General features: G+C 51.8%; 1 protein-coding gene across 1 annotated transcript; it reads left to right on the plus strand.

Annotated features, from left to right (window-relative positions):
- Positions 1-7,524: 7,524 nt before the first annotated feature.
- LOC144951395 (SWI/SNF-related matrix-associated actin-dependent regulator of chromatin subfamily E member 1-like) lies at positions 7,525-25,712 on the plus strand. Its single transcript, XM_078881634.1, has 12 exons — positions 7,525-7,815; positions 10,785-10,834; positions 11,437-11,486; positions 12,818-12,922; positions 16,891-16,971; positions 18,630-18,761; positions 19,471-19,639; positions 20,310-20,482; positions 21,455-21,556; positions 22,261-22,392; positions 24,462-24,573; positions 25,009-25,712. The coding sequence occupies exons 2-12, from the start codon at positions 10,828-10,830 to the stop codon at positions 25,710-25,712; spliced, it is 1,767 nt and encodes a 588-aa protein (XP_078737760.1). The 5' UTR covers positions 7,525-7,815; positions 10,785-10,827.
- The last annotated feature ends 415 nt before the right edge of the window (positions 25,713-26,127 follow it).

The following is a 26,127-nucleotide window of genomic DNA, read 5'->3' on the forward strand; positions in this document are numbered from 1 at the left end:
GTTCGGCTCCTTCTCACGCGGGAGCCTATCCGCGCGCCCTCGCATCAACGCGATGTCGCCCGCTGTGTCGATGTCAGTTTCGACGTAAGAAGTTGGTAGTAGGTTTTTTTTTTTTTTAGACCAAAGGATCTCCGGTAGGAGCTACCTCAGGCCCCCCCGACACACACACACACACACGTGTGAACACGTCAATGCAGGGGTGACAAGGCACTCCGGGTGCTGATAATATTGACGCTTTTCCTCATGGTGCTATATATCATCAAACGTTTTTGCGGTAGTCGACAAGAGAGCATTTTAAACATTTATTGGGACTTTTTTTTTTTCTTGAACCACGGTGGGATGTTTCTGCGAGTAACCTCCCCGTGGAGATATTCGTTAAAATCTCTCTCATCGCCCCCCCCCCCCTGCCATCAAGAGTCACGTGGTCCGATCCGGTGGCTCTTTGCCCCCTCCAAAGTTGAAAAATGTAGGCAGATGGATGATGGATCCAGATCGAATTTTTCTTTTTGTCAAATTCAAAAGGTACATCAACAACAAAAAACCAAGACACATGATTAAAAGGAAAACACACTGCAGTGAGCAGTATTTGGCTGTAAATTACTCAAATTTAGAGACAATAATAATTTTTTTATATATAATAACCCCACTTTTTTTTTGCAAGCGGTACCTAAAATCGTGTCGCCCCAATGCACCTCACCAACCCCCCCCACCCCATCATGTCCCGGCTACAATTGAACACTCTCCCAAGCCTCGTGGGCTGAGGGTTGTTTTGTTTAGAATACAGTCTTGCCCGCCCCCCTTTTACGTGTGTGTTACTTGTGTTGAAACAGTCGTTGAACTAAATAAAAAAACAAACCGAAATACACAGTGCAACCGGTGTGTGTGGCGTCGTTCCGTCTCGCGTGCTTGCTCGTCTCACGATGATGTGTGTGTGTGTCTGTGTGTATGTGGATGTATGTGTCTGTGTGTGAGTGTGGGGAGCGGTAGTGTAGCGGTTAGCGCGCTACACGACGAACCTGGCGACCCGGGTTCGATTACCGCTCACGGCAAACACCAGTGACGATTGCCTAAACCGGTCCTGGGTCTCCCCTAGGTCGACTCGGCCTCAAATGAGTACCTGGTGCGATGTGTAATCATCGCCGCTGGGGAGACAAAGGCGGCCGGGCGTGGTGTTGGCCACCCACCCCCTCGTGTGCCGTGCCGGCCTTTATAGGTGCTCGCTAACAGCACTTGACCCTACAGTCCGTTAAGGCTATACGGGGGATCTTTGTCTATGTTTGTGTGGGGGGCGGTGGTGTAGCGGTTAGTGCACTGCGATACGATCCCAGCCACCCGGGTTCGATTCCCGCTCACGGCTAACGCCGGTGACGATTATCTGAACCGGTCCTGAGCCTCCTCTAGGTCGACTCAGCCTCAAATGAGTACCTGGTGTGGGGTGTAAACATCGCCGCTAGGGAGACAAAGGCGGCCGGGCGTTGTGCTGGCCACCCACCCTTGTGTGCCGTGCTGACCTTCATAGGAGCTCGCTAACAGCACTTGCCCCAACAGTCTGTTCAGGCTATACGGGGGATCTTTGTCTTTTTTTGTTCAGAGGAGCGACGCTCACAAACAACGAGCGCCGGTGGATAACTCACAGCAAGTTGGCACAGTAGGGGGCACAGGTGGTGCATAAGTTACAGTCATCTCGGTCAGTCAACCCACAGCACCTGCAGGGTCTGTCCCGTGACCTCCTCCTGCACCTAGCCTGGCACAGTAGGGGGCACAGGTGGTGCATAAGCCACAGTCATCTCAGTCAGCCAACCCATGGCACCTGCAGGATATGTCCCGTGACCTCCTCCTGCACCTAGCCTGGCACAGTAGGGGGCACAGGTGGTGCATAAGTTACATTCATCTCGGTCAGTCAACCCACAGCACCTGCAGGGTCTGTCCCGTGACCTCCTCCTGCACCTAGCCTGGCACAGTAGGGGGCACATGTGGTGCATAAGCCACAGTCATCTCAGTCAGCCAACCCATGGCACCTGCAGGATCTGTCCCGTGACCTCCTCCTGCACCTAGCCTGGCACAGTAGGGGGCACAGGTGGTGCATAAGCCACAGTCATCTCAGTCAGCCAACCCATGGCACCTGTAGGGTCTGTCCCGTGACCTCCTCCTGCACCTAGACTGGCACAGTAGGGGGCACAGGTGGTGCATAAGCCACAGTCATTTCAGTCAGCCAACCCATGGCGCCTGCAGGGTCTGTCCCGTGACCTCCTCCTGCACCTAGCCTGGCACAGTAGGGGGCACAGGTGGTGCATAAGCCACAGTCATCTCAGTCAGCCAACCCATGGCACCTGCAGGGTCTGTCCCGTGACCTCCTCCTGCACCTAGCCTGGCACAGCAGGGGACACAGGTGGTGCATAAGTTACAGTCATCTCGGTCAGCCAACCCATGGCACCTGCAGGGTCTGTCCCGTGACCTCCTCCTGCACAGCAGGGGACACAGGTGGTGCAAAAGCCAGTCATCTCGGTCAGTCAACCCATGGCACCTGCAGGGTCTGTCCCGTGACCTCCATCTGCACCTAGCCTGGCACAGCAAGGGGTACAGCTGGTGGTGCATCTACCGGTCATCTCAGTCGGCCAACCCATGGCACCTGCAGGGTCTGTCTCGAGACCTCCTCCTGCACCTAGCCTGGCACAGTAGGGGGTACAGCTGGTGGTGCATCTACCGGTCATCTCAGTCAGCCAACCCATGGCACCTGCAAGATCTGTCTCGAGACCTGTCAGCGAGCCTTCGACACTTCACGTGGTAGCCTCAAAGTGCACCTAGCCTGGCACAGGCGCCGTGGTGACGTCACTGTCACTTGTTGGCGAATGGCGATTGTGTTGGTATTGAGGAGCGGTGGTGTAGCGGTTAGCGCGTTGCGCTACGAACCCGGTGACGATTATTAGAACTGGTTCTGGGCCTCCCCTAGGTCGACTCAGCCTCAAACGAGTAACTGGTGTGGTGTGTGAACATCGCCACTGGGAAGATAAAGGTGGCCGGGCGTGGTGAATCCAAGTCCTGGGCGAAACCGGGTAGTAAAGCTAGTAATGCATAAACGAGACAATACGTACTTGTACAATTACTACCTAATTATATTAACAACGTGTAAATTAGATGAATCACATTTTACTGACAATAATCATACAAAACAATGATTATTTCTTATTCCCGAATCGGGAACGTAACCTCTGTAAGAACACCACCCCATTAGCTTAATGTTCAAATTAATCTTCTAATGAAGAGCAATACGCAATTACAATAATACCAAATGTTATAAACTATTACGAAAACAACTAATATTGTCATCACCAAAACACTCTAATCATCTTCCAACTCCATGATATCTATTGATTCGAGTTGGATTGATCAAAATAAACAAGTTAATTAACACTCATAATAAATTAAGTAACTCACCACGAGGCTCGACGCCATTTTATTATTAGCCACGAGAGCGGGTCGGCATCCGCACACATTTTCTTTTCCACTGATAACTCGATCAACAATCAATTAACATTGCCGAGTTTCTGTCCGTCGATTGACATTCGAGCAATTTCAATGAAAGTTATATCCATATATATAAAAGGCAAAGTTGTGACTATGTGTCTGTTCAAAATGTTTCGCGTACTTCCCGACATGCAACTTGAAATTTGACATGTGTGTACTTTCCAGACTGTACACCATGCAAAAAATAAAATAAATACATATATTTTTTGCACGGAAAGTGAGCTGTGACGTCACATCTGTCACGTGACCCGCACATGTGGAAGCGTAACGCATAGTAGTGTAGTGGTTAGCGCACTGCGCTACGAACCCGGCGACCCGAGTTCGATTCCCGCTCACGGCTACCACCGGTGACGATTATTTGAACCGGTCCTGGGCCTCCCCTAGGTCGACTCAGCCTCAAACGAGTAACTGCTGTGGTGTGTGAACATCGCCACTGGGGAGACAAAGGCGGCCGGGCGTGGTGAATCCACGTCCCCGGGCGAAGCCCGGTAGTAAAGCTAGTATATTATATTTCAGCTAATGTAGAACGCAGCTTTGCGGTCCAGAAGCTGGTCCAAATCTAAATCTGGGGCTTGTTTTGTGCACGTGGGGGGCTCGGGTTCCAATCACTGATCACCATTTGCCTGATCTTAAATAATAATCACAATGCACTTGACTACCCATAGCTATGCAAATTTGTCTTTTAGGAATCCCAAATTCTACGGAGTGCACCATTATACAGGTGAGGGATCCAGCCCAGGCCTATCTCTACTCTCACCAAGACTGTGGGCCAGCTGAAGCGTCTGTGCTGGCCTCACAGCTGAATATTCTTAGTTTTTTTCGGTAAAGTCACGTAGATTAAAAATCTAAATTAATAAAAGTAAAATACTTGTATTAATTTAGATTTTTTTATCTACGAAATTAGAAGTAAAATACTTTTATTAATTTTGATTTTTTTTTTATCTAAGTGATTTTACCGAAAAAACCTAAGAATTGGAATACTTGCAGTCACGAAAGCTTCAAATCTAGAACTCACAGCTGAAGTTGAGTGAAGCAGATGATGTGCTGTGCAGACTTGGCCTCTGTGCGTGTGTTTGTGTGTCACGATTGCGTCTAACCATAGGCGTGAGTGACGTTCTCACTTTACACCTGCATATGGCTGTTGTTATATTTATCTGGGGTAGTGGAGGAGGGTGGTTGCACCATTTGATGTGTTGCTCACATCTCACTTTTTGTGTTTGTCGTTGCTTGAATTTAGTGGCGTGCCATGGTCTGTCGACAAAATAAATAAAAAGTGTGACGACTTTTTTCGTTTCCTCGTTGATTTGCATCCAGGAATTAGGTTAGCCTCGAATGTCCACATGGTTTCTCGCGCGGATCGCTTGCATGCACTCAATGGCATTTAATACGAACCAGGCTATGCGTTAATTGTGTGTTGACCGACTCTCTGTGTTGCATTACATCACATTTCGATATTTTGCGAGGTTATTTAATTTTAGTGTGCCTTTCTCCTAATTTTCAAGCTTGTGTGCCGTGCCACGTCGTCATCTTACTTGCGCAGCAGCAACACGTTGCCGTCCACTCATTGATATGCTAATTTTCTCTGCCCCCTCCCTCTCTCCGTCCCCGCCCCCCCTCTCTATATTTAAGGGACCGTCACAGAAACGACCCCTCTCTCTGTGCCGATATGTGTCCTCTCTCTGTGTGTCCTTGTGATGTCTGTCTGCTTGTATGTCTGTCTATAGTTTTCTAGTTAGATTTTTATTGCTATTTCTTTTATGCCTGATGATGATTGCTTGTGTTGCAATCGAAACGTCGCTATTATTTTAATTTATTATTTTATTTTTAGACGTGACTTAACCGAAAGAACCAAAGAACGAAATCTGACACTCGCAGAGTCAATTTTAAAGATGAAGTAGCAACACCGGGACACACTGAATCGCGACTGTGATATAAAATCGTACATTAGCATAACAATGATTTCTAAGTGTAGTACATATTAGTATAAAAGGACGTTTTGACACGGCGATTTAACACAGCACTCTGATCTATTATATCAATAAACTACTATAAAATGTTAGGGGCCGTCCATAAATGACGTCACGCACCTAGGGGGGGGTCAGACATTTGTGACGATGTGTGACGAGGTGGGGGGGTTTGAGAAATGTAACGTCACATCAAAATGCGCAACTTTAAATAAATATAGACAAAACGTTCTACTTAATGAAATAGACGTTTTAATAAATGTTTTCTCCTACAACATCAGAGTGCAGCGCCACACTAAATACGCACTACAATTACAATAGTTTAAAGCGATTTGAAGCATGTTTTATTTTTTGGGGCGGGGGGGGGCAGAACTTTGTGACGTCATATTTGAGGGGGGGGGGTCTGACTTTTTGTGACGTCGTGTGACAAAGGGAGGGGGGGTCAAAAATCGTCCAAAATCGCGTGACGTCATTTATGGACGGCCCTTAAGAGATGTTAACGACTTCGCCTTGTATGCAGAAACGCGTGGATTCGATCCCGATCCTGACGCTTGGCTATTATTTGGAGTTTGCGTGTCTCTCTCATCATCACCACGGTGGCTAGGAGATGTTAACTACCGCGCCTAGAATGCAGGAAGTTGTGGGTTCGATCCCAACCCTGACGCCTGCTGGATATTTGGAGTTTGCGTCTCTCTCTGCCCGTGGTCGCGTGGATTTTGCTCCGGGTCCTCCGGTTTTCCCCTCCACATTTAGAAACGACGTCACGCGTTCAGAGTGTTGGCAGCTCATAAAGATGATAAGCCCCTTCGTGGAGCTATCGTTTGTGGTCAGGGCGCTTCTGAATAAGTAATATTTAAAAATACTTTTTTCAGAAACACGCTTTAATGGCAGAACTCCACGACTCCAGGAAGTGGCCCCGAAGCTTGCCATAACGTAAGGGACCGTGGGCAAATAGACCAAAGCCGAAACATAACATATAAAATTTTTTTAAAAATACTTTTTTTTATAGAATATAGTATTGTCATCAGTATTACATAAGTATATCAAGTTTGCAGTCGATACCACATTTGGGAAGTGGGTTAAAATTGAGTTACAAGTTTTGAGGATACGATATAGTGAGTTAATAAAAGCGTGTACTAAAAAATATATACAATTAGCTCAGTGGGGCCTTACGTGGTAACATTTTTAAAAAGTTTAGTTTAGTAATAAATAACCTGGCTCAGTTCAAGGGACGCCACGCGTTTTACATAAACACATTGTCCTGCGGAGGGCAGCTGGTAGGAACGTTGGGTTGCTCGGTCAATGGCCAGGGTCAACGGCGGCGTGGTGTATTCCGCAAATATGCCCGACTGTGAGGGCGGGCACAAGCCGGCGTGAGTAGCTTAAACGTTGAGTTTTATAAGGGCACCACGGGGTGGCCAGCCCCTCCCCACCCTCCCCTGTCCACCCAGCCCGACCCCTCCCATTTTTGGATGCACGACGGACGGACGGACACAATAATCCCCTGTGGGCTGGTGGAACCAGGTGGTTCCTACCAGTAAAATTGCAGCAGTTGCAAGCGGCATAAAAAATATATAATCATCATCAGCCATTTTTTTCGATGTAAAGCTTTCGTGACTGCAGGGATTCATATTCTTGGTTCTTTCGGTAAAGTCACGTAGAAGGGAAATAATAAAATAATAAAAATAAAACATAATAAAATACAATTCTCACGACGTTTCGGCCACAACGCAAGCAGCCGTCCTCAGGTGAAGAACAGGTCTGTCGGAAAGACGTCTGATCTGTTCTTCACCTGAGGACGGCTGCTTGCGTTGTGGCCGAAACGTCGTGAGAATTGTATTTTATTATGTTTTATTTTTATTATTTTATTATTTCCCTTCTACGTGACTTTACCGAAAGAACCAAGAAGATGAAACTGATTTAATTGCTCCATCTCCCGTGTTTAACATCCTCTCCTACATTATTCACATTTTTATATGATACATTAAATATTTAAAATATCTAATATTAAATTATATTAATCAGGCACTCGGGCTCTTGCGCAGGGCAGCCCTAGGGGTCCTGGCCGGCGCGGGTAAGGCCGTGTCGCGCGTAGGTCCGTTTCGACGTAAAACGATGTCCCTCTGAGTCCTCCTCGTCGACCGCGTTTCGAGTGCGTCGATCGCGGGCGAAGAGGAGGAAGGGAGGAGTGGTGTTGCTGGTCTCACGTCCTCTCCGTGTCGCCGTGGCCCGCCAACCCCATCGGACCGCAGGCGCGGGGTGAAGCCTGCCGCCTTGCCTGGATTCTTCTACGGGCGCCGGTGCTCGGATTCCCGCGGAAGCCCCGGTACGCGGGACCCCCCCCCCCACCCCTCTTAACACCACCAACCACCTCCTAAAGGCTCCCGGTTCTCCGGGGTATCTGGATTAAAACTTTAAAATAATAATTGCATAACAAAGGCGTTGATGCTAACGGGGTTAATCGATGGTCATAAAAAAAATTCAATAATATCTGCATTAGCTTTGGGCGTGTTAATGTGTGCGCTGCGATTACGTGTCGGCACGCCATTAATAAGCGATTTTAATATCGTTCGATAAAGACAATCGTTAAATTAGGTACGTTAATGTTAATTAAGAGGGACCTTCATCCAGCAGTGGATTTATGAAGGCCGTTTATTGTTGATGTGGTGTTTACAGTCAATATGGTGATTGTAAAACAATAGTACTGTACCCTATTACCGTATTTAAATTCGCCGTTATTAATATGGCGACTGTCCTATGACAGGCGTATAATAATAACACCGTGTGGAAACCCACACAAATAATATGGCATGACTGTAATCGCATGATAATAGTGTTGAGTAAATACATTGTGCAGTGGAGCGGTGGCGCAGTGATGGGGGCGTTTTGATATCACAACCAGTTCACACCACCACCTAGGCCTCGGTAAGGTGAAAAGTTAAAATCAACGAGCCTACCTTTACCCTACCTTTTACCTTACCACAATACAATCACTCTACCCTTACCTTTTACCTTTTAGCAGGTAAGGTAAACGGTAAAATGTAAAAAAGCAACGTGCATTCCTTTACCATACCTTTTACCCTAACCCCATACAAATTACCCGATTACAGGGTAATTACTGGGGTACTACACATGAAAAAGGTTTATAACGGTAAACGCTATAGGTAGATCGCGTTATTCATATAGAATACTCTCGATGATTCCAATTTTACACGCTTTCTTTTAACTCACTCTGTTGTTGTCGTTGTTGTTGTATCCTCAAATCTTGTAACTCAATTTTAACCCACTTCCTAATGTGGTATCGACTGCATGACAATACTATATTACTGTATATCATTACAATATATATATTTTTAACACTTCCTGGAGTTCTGTCATTACTAGTACATTTAATAAAAGCGTGTTTTTAATCAAGTTTTTTCAAATATAACTTATTAAATGGAGGCCACGGACTGCGCCACAGAGCTTTTAGCGGTAAACAAGGTACTGTATTTACCGGGTAATACTTCACGCTACCTTTACCCTACCTGGTAATTCTTCCGAGCTACCTTTACCATACCCTTTACCTTACCCCTTGGCATGTCTACATCTTTACCCTTTACCTTTACCCTTTTACCCGGTAAAAAAATAACCCGTAAAAACAAAGTTTTTCACTATAAATCCTTTATATGCGTGGCATCGGTTTTATTTTATTATTCATTTCTGTTTTTCTTGAGTAAGAGTTTCATTTTTATCACATTGGTATTTTAAATTAAATATGCAAAAAAAATTTCCCTAAAAAGTGGAAAATTTTGGACATTTTTTTTCACGAAAATAAATTGTCACGCACAACGAGTCTGTGTGCAAAATGTCAGCTCGATTGGATCACGGGAAGTGGGTTAAAACACGACCGAAAGATTTGCACGGTCGTAAGCGCGCAAGCAAGTACGCAAGTGAACTTAATATAAAGGATTTAAAAATGGTAAATTACTTTACCTTGCCGAGGCCTACCTCCACCCAATTCCTCTCTTCTTCACCAACCCGCATTGACCATCGAGGTGAAGTATGGTCAACAAACACCCACCACCAACAGTCATGGAGGAGGCATTCATCCAGCAGTGGATTGACAACAAACTGTGTGCAAGGACAAAGTCGAATATTCAATCGCCACTTGTCCGCTCGCATTCACTCGGTGCATTGTTTACGCATGGTGCAACTTGTTATGTACATTCGAGTTATTAATTCGTTTATTTAGTAAATGTTTTACCAGGATAACCCTTGGGGTGGAACGTCTCGTTTGCTAGGGCGTCCAGAGTAGAAATTTATTATTAAATCCTTTATATTAAGTTCGCTTGCTTGCTTGCTTAGGACCGTGCAAATCTTTCGGTCGTTTTTTAACCCACTTCCCGTGATCCAATCGAGCTGACATTTTCCACACAGACTCGTGCGTGACAATGTTCGTGAAAATTTTTTTCCAAAATTTTACACTTTTTAGGGCAAAAATATATTTAATTACCAATTGCTTAATGGTGCCATGCAATCATCTGACCCATAGGTGGCAGCCATCTCAAGCCAGAGGACGAGAGGACTCTAGCCGCCACGCATATAAAGGATTTATAGTGAAAAACTTTGTTTTTACGGGTTATACTTATTACATATCCGAACTTTTTTCACATCAGCCCACATATATATGTTTTCAGATACTGCTCAACACTTATGGTGTATGAATCGGTCTCCGATTGGCACGGTTGGCTACGTACGGTGCGAAAGAAGTTCAACATACATACATAATTGCACCTCCGATTAGGGGCCGTCCATAAATGACGTCACGCGATTTTGGACGATTTTTGCCCCCCCCCCACCTAGTCACACGACGTCACAAAAAGTCAGACCCCCCCTCAAATATGACGTCACAAAGCTCTGCGCCCCCCCCCAAAATATAAAACATGCTTCAAATCGCTTTAAACTATTGTCATTGTAGTGCGTATTTAATGTGGCGCTGCACTCTGATGTTGTAGGAGAAAACATTTATTAAAAAGTCTATTTAATTATTTAAAGTTGCGCATTTTAATGTGATGTCACATTTCTCACCCCCCCCCCTCGTCACACATCGTTACAAATGTCTGACCCCCCCCCTCCCCTAGGTGCGTGACGTCATTTATGGACGGCCCCTTAGCACGGCTGGCTACGTACGATGCGACAAGTGCAACATACATAAAACGTGTGCCCGTGGATGGCGGTTTGTGCGATGGGGCAATGGGGTGGATGACACGTTTTGCGCCCACGTGTGTGTATCTGTGTGTGTTTCCACGGCAGGATTTCTCTCTGTGGGTGACCAGCGGAGTAGCCACAAGTCACCATGTCGCGTGAGTCTTACCGTTGGCCCCGTGCTCCCACGTGGCTGGGTTCGAGTCCCCGTCTCCTCTGCAGACCTTCACATCCACCGCAGTCGCTAACAGTACTTACCCCGAAAATATCAAAGATAAACAGAGGGGGATTATTATTAATACTATACTTTATACCGTGCGTCTGCTTGTGTATGTGACATCTTATCTAGATTTTTATCGTGCCTTATTCCGAGGCACTTTGCAGAAATATTCAAATTGTATGTAAGATGATAGTGTCTTCTTGGTTCTTTCGGTAAAGTCACGTAGAATGGAAATAATAAAATAATAAAAATAGAACAGCCGTCCTCAGGTGAAGAACAGGTCTGTCAGAAAGACTACTGCTTGCGTTGTGGCCGAAACGTGAGAATTATTTTATAACGTTTTATTTTTATTATTTTATTATTTCCATTCTACGTGACTTTACCGAAAGAACCAAGAAGATGAATCCCTGCAGTCACGAAAACTTTAAATCGAAATTTAAGATGATAGTGGTTGAGATAAAGAGTGGGGTTTTAAGAAGTGATGGTGTATATGTGTAGGTGAGTTTATGCGTGTGTGTCTGCGTGTGTGCGTGTGTGCAGGACGGCCACCTGTGACCGCCTCCCCAGCCCCCGGCACCACCACTCCGGCAGTAAGCCAATCGGCCTGCTCTCCTGTCTGCTTCGTGAACTCTGAACCCACACTGGGCCTCTTTCTCTGGCCTGGAAACCCAAACAGCCCGGGAACGTCTTCGTAATTCATATCCGGCTATCCTTTGGCCATCGACAGTTGTCCTTTTGACCGGGGCCAACAGTCACGGATATTGAGCCGTTGCTTTGAAAAAGAAAATCGAATTGCGTGTTCCGTGAAGATCTGGGCAAGTTTGAGAGTGTGCCGTGAAATGAAAAAGGTTGCGAAGCACTAAATTGCCTGTGGAATGTGATAGGTGTCACTAAACTCAATTACCTGTGTAATAATTTTCCACACTGGGTAATTGTGCACCTCACATGGCCAGCTAATAAGAGGAGTGCCGTGCATGGCGATCGAGTCAGAATTATTTGAGTCTTTTTTTTTTGTCCTTGCGTTCCGTGTTTTGCTATAAAGTCCTAAACCGGTGCTCGCTAAACAGCCCTTGCCCTGGTTGTGCGTAATGCGAATCACGTTTCAGGTTTATTTTCTTTAACCAGTGTGAGAACTCAAAAGACCAGGATTTGGTATCTTGCGAGGTTAAACAAATTAATTAGATACGCTGTGTACAAGCACAACCAACAACAAAAAACTAAAACACAACACGTTCGTCAACAACACTGCGTAGTCTTTAAAGAAAAAAATATGTTAAGGTGAATTTTCGAGTAATGGGCCCATCTTCATTTATGTGCTATGAATGTGTTGAGTGTTCTTTTCATTTACAAGAGTGACCTGGGAGCATTAGTCTGCCAGTAGGGAGTAATGCTTGCTACTGTGTAGTCCCAATTGAGTCATCTGCAGTGGTTGTTGTTAACACTCTGCCAGCTCGTGTGTATGTTAGTGTGTGTGTATGTGTGTGTGTGTGCTGTTGTTAGTGCCACTGCACCATCTGGGCTTAGGCAGTGTAGCGATTAGCTCACTGCGCTACGAACCTGGCGACTCGAGTTCGATTCCTGCTCATGACCAACACCAGTCGCGATTATCTGAACCGGTTCTGAGCCTCCCCTAGGTCGATTCGGCCTCAAATGAGTACCTGGTAAACATCGCCACTAGGGAGACGAAAGCCGTCGGGCGTGGTGTTGGCCACCCACCGCCTCGTGTGCCTTGCCGGCCTTCGTAGGTGCTCGCTAACAGCGCTTGCCCCAACAGCCTGTTGCATTCTCTGCTGGGGACATTGATGTCTGTGTGTGTGTGTTTGGGTGTAGTGTGTATGGGTTTGCTTCATGGGTGTTAAGAAGGATACCGCTGTCTTTGTTGTTGTATATTCACACCCCGTTGGCCCCACCGTATCTACAGCAAACAACCAGCAACCCTGGCTTCGTGGGCTACAACCCGTACAGCCACCTGGCCTACAACAACTACAAGTTGGGTGGACAGCCTGGAGCCAACAGTAGAGCCATGGTGAGTGAGTGAGTGACAGGCCCTGGGGCCAGGCTGAGCCGCATGGTGGCGGAACAAAAACTGTGTTAAATTGCATTTTACAAGTAGGCTTTTTCTTGACCAATTTTACACTTCATATTTCGTTTCTTTAGATAGTGTCAGTGTAATGTACATTTTTGTTATTAAACTACAACCGTCCACCAGTTGTCACGTGAGAAAATATTCCAATTTATTCGGGGGGTTTTTTCTGCAAAACGGACTGTTGAAAATTAAGCGGACATTTGACGATTGTAACCGAGTTTAGTTTCAAAACCATTATGATCACATCGCCGGAGGCCGGCGGGGTTTATATGGCTGCTGTAACCGCTGACGATAAACATTATTGAACCTCACAGAGAACAGCGCGATTGCGGCTAACAGCCCCTGCCTGCCTCCGACCCTCAGGCAAAACAATTGCATTCGCGGAGACCAAGCTTTGAATTGTGGACCATGCCGAGTTGAGTAGTGTAGAACGCGCCCGCGTAACCCGCCCCGCACCGTAGCAGCGACGTCATTAACGCTGCCCGTCGGCCCCATTAATCGCACGTTTCAAATAATGCATGTCGGATTTTTGCCTATGACGTTTGAATCATTCGTCTTTTGTAACCATTGCATTGTGAATGACCTCCCCCCCCCGTGTGTGCGAGCTGTCCTCCCTTGCATGCAAGCTTTCCGCATTAAGATGGCTACTGCCGTGCCTCGTCTCGTTAAACGGTGGACTGGGTCGGTGCGCTACGCTGGGTTTGTTTTTCTCCTCCCACTTTGCGCCACGCCATTTACAACGCAGCGATTTCGTCCGCAACAAAGTTTTAGATAAAAAAAAAAAAGAACTCGACCTTGAATTCAATAGTCAGAGTTGAATCCACGCTTGAAGTCAACCTTGACCCTGAATTCAAGATGAAGGGTCAAGACGTCACGGAGGCCGACGCTGTTGATTCCACCACCACCTCGTGGCCAACGCTTTCTGACCCGCTATATCCTGCAGCTGAAACTGCACCATCTGGGCTTAGGTCTTAGTTCTTTTCTTTCTTTCCGCTTGGTCGCTAGACTCGTGGAGACCACTCCAATTCACGTCTCGGTAAACCGGCTCACCCCCCCCCCCATCTTACACACGTGCCCCACCCAGCGCGCTTCTTTTTGACCCTGCATTGTGACACGTGATGGAACCGCAGTGGGGGGAGAGGCGGGGAGGGTGTGGGTGTGGTGGCGAATCATGGTGTACGCCAGCCAGAGGTCGCAAACGAGTTTTGATTCCTTACCCGTACCCGGCTGAGTATCGGGTAGGGTACGGGTACCCGATTGCGACCTCTGGGATGAAGCCATGTTGCAGGCGTGGGTGGGTTGATTCTAGGAACTTGAATTGTGAGAAGAGACAAGACGTTGGGAAATGAGTGACAAACGGTTACTCACCAGTGACTCACGGCCTACTCGTACCCGGCCGCACCAGGGTCGCAAACGAGTACCTGTACCCGGCCGGGTACGGGTAGCCAGGTATCGGGTAGGGTACGGGTATCGGGTACCCGATTGCGACCTCTGACACCAGCTGGGGAAGCCGGTTGCCTCCATGGCTCAACCACGAGGGCCGAGTTGAACTCCTGGGCCAGTGTTCCCTCCACAGACCCACTTCTCTCCACAGCGTAATGGGTTCAGTTTCCAGCTCGGCTGCCACCACCCGACTGTTACGGCTGTCGCCTTCTGCGCTTGACCCTGCTTGGCTTTGTCCCCGCCTGCCCGCCCCCCCACCTTCCTCCACACCCTAACTCCTACCCTCCCTCCCATCCACCCCTGCCCGCCCACCACCGCCCATGTACCTGCTGTGGACTGTGGCATACGTCACAGAACGGACAATCGGACAAGCGCGTCTCCTCAACACGTCTGTCCTCTCACTTAAACTAAATAAACATACAATTGATCCACGTTAGCCTCACTGCTGATGAGATGCTGCTGATGACACCGGTCCGGAATTTTTCCTTGCATGAAGCACTCTCAGAAGGCCACGTGGCTGATGATGGGATGTGTAATAAAATACTTTTTAAAATAGTTTTTTTTCTTAATGCAGTGGGACAGATGTGTGCGAAGGAGGAGGCGTGTCGTCTGATTATTCATCATGGAACTTAGATTCTCCACGACGCCGCCGAATGCTTATCTTGTCTTTAGCGCGGGGTGAACGGGGACGTATAATCGGTTGCCTTGCTTTTCGTTTGGGTCTGAAGGCTCTTTCGGTTGCCTCCAAAGAAGAGTTACGCGGTCCGCTTTTGAGCAGCCTCCCCCCCTCCACAGCTTGCAAACCTCCCGCCATCCCCCCACCCCTCATTTTCTTTTTGGCTTTGTCGTAACGCATGCCTCATCACCACCACCGCCTGCTGCTCCCATTCCCTCCCACCTCCCCCCTCCCCTCACCGTGTGCGTAGACATCGTACCTGGGTAGGCAGTCTCACGACATAGCCTCCAGGCAGTTTCGTGACACCTGGGCCGCCCCCGCGTACAGCTATGCCTTGCACGGCCTAGTGAGTGACCTCCCTCCCTCCCTCCCATGCACCTCGAATGTACCTCCCTCCATCCCATGCACCTCGAATGTACCTCCCGCCATCCCATGTACGTCACATGTTCTTCCCTCCCTCCCATGCACCTCGAATGTACCTCCCTCCATCCCATGTACACCACATGTTCTTCCCTCCATCCCATGTACCTCGCATGTACCTCCCTACATCCCATGTACATCACATGTTCTTCCCTCCATCCCATGTACCTCGCATGTACCTCCCTACATCCCATGTCCCTCCCTCCCTCGTACCTCAATCCCTCCCTCCCTTGTACCTCCCTCCCATGTCCCTCCCTCCCCGGGTAAGGCGCTAAGGTACACGATTACCCACAACCCTGGGCGTCACTCCCCTACCGGGGGTGGCTCGCCTCGTTCTGCCCCCCCCCCCCCGACATTCCCAGCTGACAAGGCGGGGGGCACCGAGTGGCTTGTAGTTATCCGATATGCTTTCGGATTGCCCCGCCCCCCAGCAGCACCCACCACACCCCCCCCCAACTCCCCCCACCCCTTGTTCGGCGTGATGTCCGACGTTTCGCTCCGCGTCCTGGAAGCTTCTTCGGGAAGTGAGTGGAGAGCGCTGTGGCAGCGCGCGGAGCGAAACGTCGGGGCGGCGGGAGCGTGTTGTGTCAAGCGAGCGAGCCAGCGAGTGTTTCTGTCGTGGGCAGTGGTGCGCCGCGTGTGCCTTTGGTGTGCTGTGGAGTGGTGGGTTCTTGCATCGAGTGGTGTGTTTTGCAGGTTGGGTTTGTTGTTAGTGTTGTGTTGTACTCTTTGAGGTCTGTGGTTTTGCATAGGAGTGCTGTGTCGCTTGCAGTGGATTGTCGTAGTGCGGCGTGGTGTATGGTGTGCAGTCTGTTGTGGTGCAGTGTGTTGTGATGTGGTGCAGTGTAATTTTGATTTAAAGCTTTCGTGACTGCAGGGATTCATATTGTTGGTTCTTTCGGTAAAGTCACGTAGAAGGGAAATAATAAAAATAAAAATAATAAAAAATATCACGACGTTTTGATTGCAACACAAGCAATTATCATCAGGTGTGAAAACTACAGCAAGACTTTTTGTTTTTTTTACAGCTAAAACATTTTCTTGCTGTAGTTTTCACACCTGATGATGTTGCAATCAAAACGTCGTGAGAATTTTTATTATGTTTTATTTTTATTATTTTATTATTTCCCTTCTACGTGACGTTACCGAAAGAACCAAGAATATGTGGTGCAGTGGCTTTGTTGGAGTGGCTTGTCGTAGTGTGGCGTCGTGTGGCGTGTTGCTGTGCGCTGAGTTGCGTGTGTCGCGGTGTTTTGTATCCGTCTTGGCGCCGTGCAGTGAGGCGTGTCAGTGCGGCGTGGCAAGCCGTTCCACTAGCAGGCTGGCGTGGCGAACCGTTACCGTGTGCCATGCTTTGCTTCGCTCGCAGACAAACCCTGGGATCACGGTGCCAAAGCCGCCCAAGCCTCCAGACAAGCCCCTCATGCCGTACATGCGCTACAGCCGGAAGGTACGAGAAACACGCGCGTCATACAAAACTAAACAAGACAAAGATCCCCTAGACAGCCTTAATATTATTTTGGGGAAAATGTTGTTAGCGAGCACTTATGAAGGCCGGCACGGCACACGAGGGGGTGGGTTGTCAGCACCACGCCCGACCGCCTTTGTCTCCCCAGTGGCGATGTTTACACATCGCACCAGGTACTCATGAGGCTGATTCGACCTAGGGGAGGCCCTTGACCGGTTCAGATAATCGTCCCTGGTATTGGCTGTGAGCGGGAATTGAACTCGGGTTACCAGGTTCGTAGCGCAGCGCGCTAACTGCTACACAACCGCTCCCCCCATATAGCCATAACAGACTTTTGGGGCAAGTGCTGTTAGCGAGCACCGATCAAGGCCAACACGACACACGAGGGGGTGGGTGGCCAGCACCACGCCCGACCGCCTTTGTCTCCCCAGTGGCGATATTTACACACCGCACCAGGTACTCATGAGGCTGAGTCGACCTAGGGGAGGTCCAGAACCGGTTCGGATAATCGTCACTGGGTGTTGGCCGTGAGCGGGAATCGAACCCGGGGCTGCCGGGTTCATATTGCAGCGCGCTAACTGCTACACCACCGCTCCCCGCACACGCACACACGCACACACGCACAGCTAAACAAACGCGAGTGGCCGAATCGAATTATGCCACGACCCGACGCCAATAGAAATCTGTCGCATACCTTGAACTGTGTGCGTCTGAGCATCGATTATTTGCAATTTCACGTAAATTATTTGAAAGTGATAGGTGCATGATACCACTGATCCCCCTATAAAGGACACGAACGGTCCTCGCAACTGTCCACTAACATTATTTGGGAACAATTCAGATCCAGCGTCGCATTCAAATTGAACGTCGACAGCGCGCGGCTAGGGCACACGTTCTCGAATGCGACGAGGACGTGAGGAATAAGTTGAACTCCGCTTTGGTTAAGAGAAGCGAGCCGGCCGTGGGGGGGGGGGGTGGGGGGCTCTAGCCAACCCCCCTCCCCCAACACACCGAGCATCAACTCCTCGCACGAGAGAGTGATGGATCGTGGGGGGGGGGGGAGCGGGCGGGCAGGGGGGGCGGACGGGCATGTGGGGGGGGGGGGGGGTTAGTGGCTGGGACGTGCGGCTCGTGTTGCCAATGAGGGTGGCGTTGATTGGTCGACTGCTGTGTGCGCGTGTAGCCAACCGGAGGGAAGAAGAAGGCAGGGCGCGCCACGGTGCAGGTGGGAAGCCCTCGTTCAGATGCACTCGGGCGAAAGAGACCCTCGCGTGTGGAGTGACCTTGAGAGCAAAGCGCGAGAGCCTGCGACGAGACTGAGAGAGCGCGCGAGAGAGAGCAGCGAGCGCTGTCCGAGCCCAACGGCCTCCGCGGAGACGTTGGGCTTAGAACTTGGGGTTGGATTCTCAGGCAGCCTTTAGAGCAGTCAAGTTTTCTTTTTGGTGGCGGTGTTGATGACGATGTCGACGTTGTTGGTGGTGATCGTGGTGGTGGTGTTAGTGGTGGTGGCGGCACTGGTGGTGATCGTGGTGGCGGTGACGGCACTGGTGGTGGTGGCGGTGGTCGTCGTGGTGGTGGTGGTGGCGGCGGTGGTGATGGCGAGATGCGTGTACGGGGCGCGCGGGCGTGTCTCTTGCCAGGTCTGGGACCAGGTGAAGGCGTCGAACCCGGACCTCAAGCTGTGGGAGATCGGCAAGATCATCGGTGGCATGTGGAGGGACCTGAGCGACGAGGAGAAGCAGGAGTACATCAACGACTACGAGGCGGAGAAGGTGAAGGGGTGGAAGGGGGGAGCGGCCGTTGCTGCAGGGAGGCGGAAGCAGAGGTCGCAAACGGGTTTTGATTCATTACTTGTACCCATACCCGGCCGCACCAGGGTCGCAAACGGGTACACGTACCCGTACCCGGCCGTACCCGTACCCTACCCGTACCCGGCCGGGTACGGGTAGGGTACGGGTATCGGGTACCCGATTGCGACCTCTGGGATGAAGCTATGTTGCAGGCGCGGGTGGGTTGATTCTAGGAACTTGAATTGTGAGAAGAGACAAGACGTTGGGAAATGAGTGACAAACGGTGACTCACCAGTGACTCACGGCCTACCCGTACCCGGCCGCACCAGGGTCGCAAACGGGTACCCGTACCCGGCCGGGTACGGGTAGCCGGGTATCGGGTAGGGTACGGGTATCGGGTACCCGGTTGCCACCTCTGCCGACGAACGAGCAATCGCTGCGTTGGGTGAATAAGGGGCTGCCCAGAGACCGAGTGAGGCTTCGGCGCGTCCTTGTTGCGCAGCCGCCGCCGCCGCTCGGGGAGCGTACGAGAGCGGCCGCGGGCGACAATTTGCGTCGTGCGACTTTTCGAGCTGTCGGATTTCGCGACCCGTCGCCCGCGATGGGTTTGCCGTGAGAGGCGACCGAGCCGCTGCCGAGAGTTGAGCGAGCTGAACGAGTGCCGCCGCCGCCGCCGTCTTGTCGCACGCAGATCGAGTACAGCGAGGCGATGAAGACGTACCTCAACTCGCCCACCTATCTGGCCTACGTGAACGCCAAGAGCCGCGCCGAGGCGGCGCTCGAGGAAGAGAGCCGCCAGCGCCAGCGCAACGACAAGCTCGAGTCCTACATGAGCATCCAGCCCGCAGAGGACCCTGAGGGTGCGCGGGCGCGGTGATGAGGGGAGGCGGGGGGCGCACACGATCACGCAAGCGCGCGCACACACGCGGCTGCTTGCGTGATCATGTGCGCGCGCGCCCGCGCCCCCACTCAATCGCGATGTGTACGCAAATTTCGATTTAAAGCTTTCGTGACTGCAGGGATTCATCTTCTTGGTTCTTTCGGTAAAGCCACGTAGAAGAGAAATAATAAAATAATACAAATCAAACATAATAAAATCATTCTCACGATGTTTCGGCCACAACGCAAGCAGCCGTCCTCAGGTGAAGAACACAAACCTGTTCTTCACCTGAGGACGGCTGCTTGCGTTGTGGCCGAAACGTCGTGAGAATTATTTTATTATGTTTTAATTTTTTATTATTTCCCTTCTACGTGACTTTACCGAAAGAACCAAGAAGATGTGTACGCAGTCGCACGAAGTCTTTTCCCTCGGTCGCCGGACTCGTGGAGACCATTCTGGTGCCCGGCAATCGGCCTTGCCTGCATCCTGCACGCACGCGCGTCCCACCAGTCACCGTCTCGTGAAAACAATCCGATAGAAACGTACGTTGGGCGATTTGATGATCCGTGATCTGATTAACCGAAGGCGTTTTATCTTATTATTATTATTCTCCCACCCCCCACCACTTCACCCCCACCCCGACTCGTCAGACTTTGACGACGGCTTCTCGGTGAAGCACGTGTCGGCCGGGCGATTCCTGCGCAACCACCGTCTCATTAACGAGATCTTTAACGAGTCGGTGGTGCCCGACGTGCGCTCCGTGGTGACCACCAACCGCATGCAGGTGCTGAAGCGGCAGGTGCACTCGCTGATGGTCCACCAGGTACGGCAACGGCGGCAACGGCGTCGGCTGCACACCACGCGGCACGGTGCTCACTGCCACACAGCGCGGCGCGATTAGGGATCGGTGCAGTCGGTGGTGAATCTACGTTGGGGGAGGGGCGGTGGCTGTGGGAGGGGGTCAATCCCCCCCACCCCCCCAACTCCCCCCATACCGCCCCCTTGAGACCCTAAAATTGGTATTCTATTGATACCATAAAATACATTTAGGGCCCGAATTATAAAAGAGAGACATTTCATGATTGCTCTTCCCCCCCCCCCCCCCGCCCTGGAAAGTGTCTAGATCTGCATTATACCCTATATTACTGAAAATCTGTTCATAGGATGATCAGTAATATAGGGTACAGCAATATCGGATTATTACTATAATGGATAAGTATACGTAGGAAAGTGAAAAAAATTCTGTAATGTGCAGTGGACACCGAGGGGCTATCTGCTCATGGATCGTGATGATGGTGTTGAAATTTGCACGTGACAAGCCACTTCGTTGGGATATCACTTGTGGCCAGGTTTCGCTGCTGAAAAAGAAATAGCTCAGTGGGCCTTACCTACTAAATTACACTTTTTAAAAATAGCTTTAGTATTGCAGTACCGGCGCTAACACCGCGGGCTGCATATCGTAGACGACGTCGACGGAGAGTTCGGGGCCAGTACGCGCCGCTCGGTGAGATGGCACAGAGCGGATCGCTGCCGACTGTCGTAGACGATCCTGTGTCATGATAGATAAGCAGGCGGTGGCACGGCCATGTCATCTCCCTCGCCTGGTACGCAGGAGGTCATGGGTTCGATCGCGGGTTCTCTCCCTCTCCCCCGTTGGTGGTCGCGTGGATTGTTCTCGGCGTTCCTCCACGTTGAGAAACAAACGTGCGTTTTAAGATTCTTTGCCCTCTTCTGTAAGTGGAAAAGTAACCGTTGCCCACTCGGTGTGGCGTGCGCCGTGGTTTCCGCGTCGCAGCAAAAGCTGGAGGCGGAGCTGCTGCAGATTGAGGAGCGGCACCAGGGCAAGAAGCGCAAATTCCTCGACTCGACCGAGCGCTTCAACTCGGAGCTCAAGAGGGTGAGGCCCGGGGTCACACCGTGGGCTTGCATGGGGCCTAGGGGTTGTTAGACCAACCACACGATTTTTTTTGTGAACCCGTTTGCTGTTACTCGCCCGTCTTTTGGCCACGTCCGAGCCAGGCTGGTTTCGGGAAGCGTAATCTTACGTGATCTGCGTGACCCACCAACCCCTGCTACGGAAGCGCTGGGTGACACCAGTCAGCTTTTACAAGAGATTAGCTGCTCCGAGATTCTCTTCTCCTCCAGCGAAGGCATCGGCAGAAATTCCCACTTTGCTATGGCGGAGGCTAGTCAGCGTGGTACAGGAGTGGACGACTGGTACCACCAGCGTCAAGATCAGCCTCTGTGGAGGACACTCGTGAAGGATGCTGTTACTGGGCAGTTGAAGGCAGTCGCTCTCCAGCTACAGCGAAGGGCGGAGGAGTGACGCTCACACCAACGAGCGCAGCGCCGGGCGGCTAAAAGTCCGCAAATTGGCACAGTGCGGAGCACAGGCGGTGCATCCGCCAGTGATGTCGCTCAGTCAACCCACGGCACCTGGGTCTGTTTTGTGACAACCTCCTGCGTTGTGAGCCTTCGACACTTCCCGTGGTCTCACACTGCGCCTAGCCTGGCGCAAGCGCCATGGTGACGTCACCACTGCATAGTGGCGAACGGCGGTTGTTGTTGTCGTCGTCGTCGCCGGTGGTGTGTGCGTTGCAGCTGCGAGGCCAGAAGATTGAGGTTGACCTGCAGAAGGTGGCGGCCGACGTGGCCGCCACCGCCGAGGAGACGGCGCAGAAGCGGCGCGAGGAGGAGCGCGACAAACCCACGGCGCCACCGGCACCCGCACAGGTGCCGCACGCGGCGACGTACACCGCGGCACGCGTGGCGACACGCGCGGTGACACACACCGCATGGCGAGACACACGGCCACACGCAGCACCCAGCGACACGCACCGCGGTCGGCTACGCACGGTGCAAAAGAAGTTCCACACACGTCCACAGCCTGTCGTGAGACACACGGCACACGGCACGACACACGGCACGACACACGCCACGACACGCCACGACACGCCACGACACACGCCACGACACACACTTTACCACGGTGACTGGGGAGTGGCCGGGTGTGGTTTTGGCGGCACTCCCCCACTCTTGCGCCGTGCCAGCATTCATAGTTGCTGCTCCGCTAACAGCATTCGCCTCAGCAGCCTGTGCGGGCTACATTGGGGACCGTCGTTTTTATCATTTGTTTACGTGCATACCTGTGTGTATGTGTGTGCGTGTGCGTGTGTGGGGAGCGGTAGTGTAGTGGTTAGCGCGCTGCGCTACGAATCCGGCAAGTGACAATTATCTGAACCGGTCATGGGCCTCCCCTAGGTCGACTCAGACTCAAATGAGTACCTGGTGCGGTGCGAAAAAACATCGCCACTGGGGAGACAAAGGTGGCCGAGCGTGGTGCTGGCCACCCACCCCCCTCGTGTGCCGTGATGGCCTTCATAGGTGCTCGCTAACAGCACTTGCACTAATAGTCTGTTAAGGCTATACGGGGGATCTTTGTTTTTTTGTGTCTGTGTAAAAACGACTTGGCACACTTCGTCTTGAGATGGTTTCTTTATTCAGTAGACATGTTCACTCGAGCAGGCGGAGACCGCCACTGCAACAGCCCCAAGTATCCCGCGCATCTCCCTGATATACGGACCGAGGCCACGCCCCTCTTCCCGAACCTTCTCGTTGGTTCTAGACACTGGCTCCACCAGCAGACTCCACCGTCCTCTTCCGTCACCTGGCCACGCTCCCTTCCCGATCATTCCCGTGGCCACCAGTCCATTCGCACTGTGGGCTGACTCCCCTGTCATTACCTCCCGTGGCCACCAGTCCATTCGCACTGTGGGCTGACTCCCCTGTCATTACCTCCCGTGGCCACCAGTCCATTCGCACTGTGGGCTGACTCCACTGTCATTACCTTCCGTGGCCACCAGTCCATTCGCACTGTGGGCTGACTCCCCTGTCACTACCTCCCGTAGCCACCAGTCCATTCGCACTGTGGGCTGACTCCCCTGTCATTACCTCCCGTGGCCACCAGTCCATTCGCACTGTGGGCTGACTCCCCTGTCATTACCTCCCGTGGCCACCAGTCCATTCGCACTGTGGGCTGACTCCCCTGTCATTACCTCCCGTGGCCACCAGTCCATTCGCACTGTGGGCTGACTCCCCTGTCATTACCTCCCGTGGCCACCAGTCCATTCGCACTGTGGGCTGACTCCCCTGTCACTACCTCCCGTAGCCACCAGTCCATTCGCACTGTGGGCTGACTCCCCTGTCATTACCTCCCGTGGCCACCAGTCCATTCGCACTGTGGGCTGACTCCCCTGTCATTACCTCCCGTGGCCACCAGTCCATTCGCACTGTGGGCTGACTCCCCTGTCATTACCTCCCGTGGCCACCAGTCCATTCGCACTGTGGGCTGACTCCCCTGTCATTACCTCCCGTGGCCACCAGTCCATTCGCACTGTGGGCTGACTCCCCTGTCATTACCTCCCGTGGCCACCAGTCCATTCGCACTGTGGGCTGACTCCCCTGTCATTATTACCTCCCGTGGCCACTCGCACCGCAGGTTGACTCTACTGTCATTAGATCTGTATGTGTCTGTGTGTCATCTTCTTGGTTCTTTCGGCAAAGTCACGTAGAAGGGAAGTAATAAAATAATAAAAATAAAACATAATAAAATAATTCTCACGACGTTTCGGCCACAACGCAAGCAGCCGTCCTCAGGTGAAGACCAGGTCTGTCGGGGAGACAGCGTCTGAATGTGTGTGTTTGTACGTGCCTGTGTGTGTGTGTTTGTACGTGTCTGTGTGTGTGTGTTTGTACGTGTCTGTGTGTGTGTGTGTGGTCTCCCCACCACCCGTGTGCTGTAGTCGGCCCCCATGGAGGTGACCGAGGGGGAGAAGAGCTCCGACTCGGAGCGGCAGGATGAGCCCAGCCCCGGCACGACCGCATCGGCACACACGGAGCCCACAGCTCCGCACGGTGAGACTCCCTCCCTAGACGTGCCAGGGATATCCACACACACAGCGTGGTGAGAGAGACACATCCACAAACGCAGCGTTGTGAGGGAGAGAGACTGGGCCTGTTCGATGTTCTCAGTAATCGATTTCTCTCCTGTTTACCCGCTCAGTAACTCGACTGAATGGATAACGTGACAATAGTTCGAGTAGAAAATGTCTCACCTCCGTCCCCACCTGGTGTGCTGCTGGACGGGAGGTAGTGGTGAGGTCAAAGGTGTCCGCCGTGGTTCCGGCCACACCACCCACCCCCCACTGGGGAGACAAAGGCGGCCGGGCTTGGTGCTAACCACCCTCCCCCTCGTGCGCCGTGCCGGCCTTCATAGGTGCTCGCTAACAGCACTTGCCCCAAAAGTCTGTTTAAGGCTACACGGGGGATCTTTGCCTTCTGTGTGTGCAGCCTCGGACGCGTCGGCCACCGACGAGGGCTCCTTGCCGGCCAGCGGCCCCGACGGCGACGGCGTCGTCGGCGGCGTCGTCGTCATCAAAAAACCGGAGCCGCAGAAGCCGGACGAGAGCAACAGCAGCAGCAACAACAACGCGGACGACGAGGAGGAGGACGAGGAGGAGGAAGACGAGGAGGACGACGAAGATGAGGACGACGACCAGGACGAAGCGGAGGAGGAGGAGGAAGCGGCGGCGGCGGCGGCGGCAGAACCGGCAGCTGCGGCAAAGGACAAGGGGGAGACGCCGCCACCGGCCGGGACGCGCGGACGCGGCGATGGGAACCGCGGCCGCGCCGCCAGCACCGGCGGTAGTGGTGGTGGAGGCGGCGGTGGTGGTGGCGGCGGTGGTGGTGGTGGAGGTGGTAGTGGTGGCGGTGGCGGTGGTGGTGGTGGTGGAGGCGGTGGTGGTGGTGGAGGCGGTGGTGGTCTGGCCGAGCGGGCGGCGGAGGAGCTGGCGATCGGGAAGCCGGGGAAGCACGGCAGGGAGCCGTGTGGGGGGCACGTGGGCAGCAGCAGGGCCGGGGCAGCGGGGGGTAGGGGCAGCGGGCGGGAGAAGCAAGTAGGAGGGGGGCAGAGGGAGGGGGGGTCGCCCGGCAGCTCGGAGAGCCTGCCCCCCACTGCGAGTGGAGGTCATCAGCGTGCAGAGAAGCAGGAGTGAGCGCGCGTGTATGTGTGTGTACGTGTGGGCGTCTGTGGTTGCATGTGTGTGTATTCCGTGTGTGAGTGTGTATACGTCTGTGTGTGTGCGTGTAGGTGCTCGCGATCAGTACCTGCCCCCTGCAATCCGTTGAAGGCTGTATGGGGGATCTTTATCTTTGTGTGCACGTGTAATGTGTGCGTGTGTACGTATGTAAATGGGTCATTGTGTGCGCAGATGTGGTGTGTGCGTGAGCGTCAGCGCAGTGTACAGTGCGCTGCTGTACGAACCCGGCCACGGCTACCATCAGTGGTAAGTGGTGTATTAAAACTTGTCCTGAGCCTCCGCTAGGTTAGCTCGGCCTTGAATGACAGTACCATGTGTGTGTGTGTGTGTAAGATAGTATATGTGTGCATGTATGTACGTGTGAGAATGC

The sequence above is a fragment of the Lampetra fluviatilis genome, chromosome 62, assembly GCF_964198595.1.
Source record: "Lampetra fluviatilis chromosome 62, kcLamFluv1.1, whole genome shotgun sequence".
NCBI lineage: Eukaryota > Metazoa > Chordata > Hyperoartia > Petromyzontiformes > Petromyzontidae > Lampetra > Lampetra fluviatilis.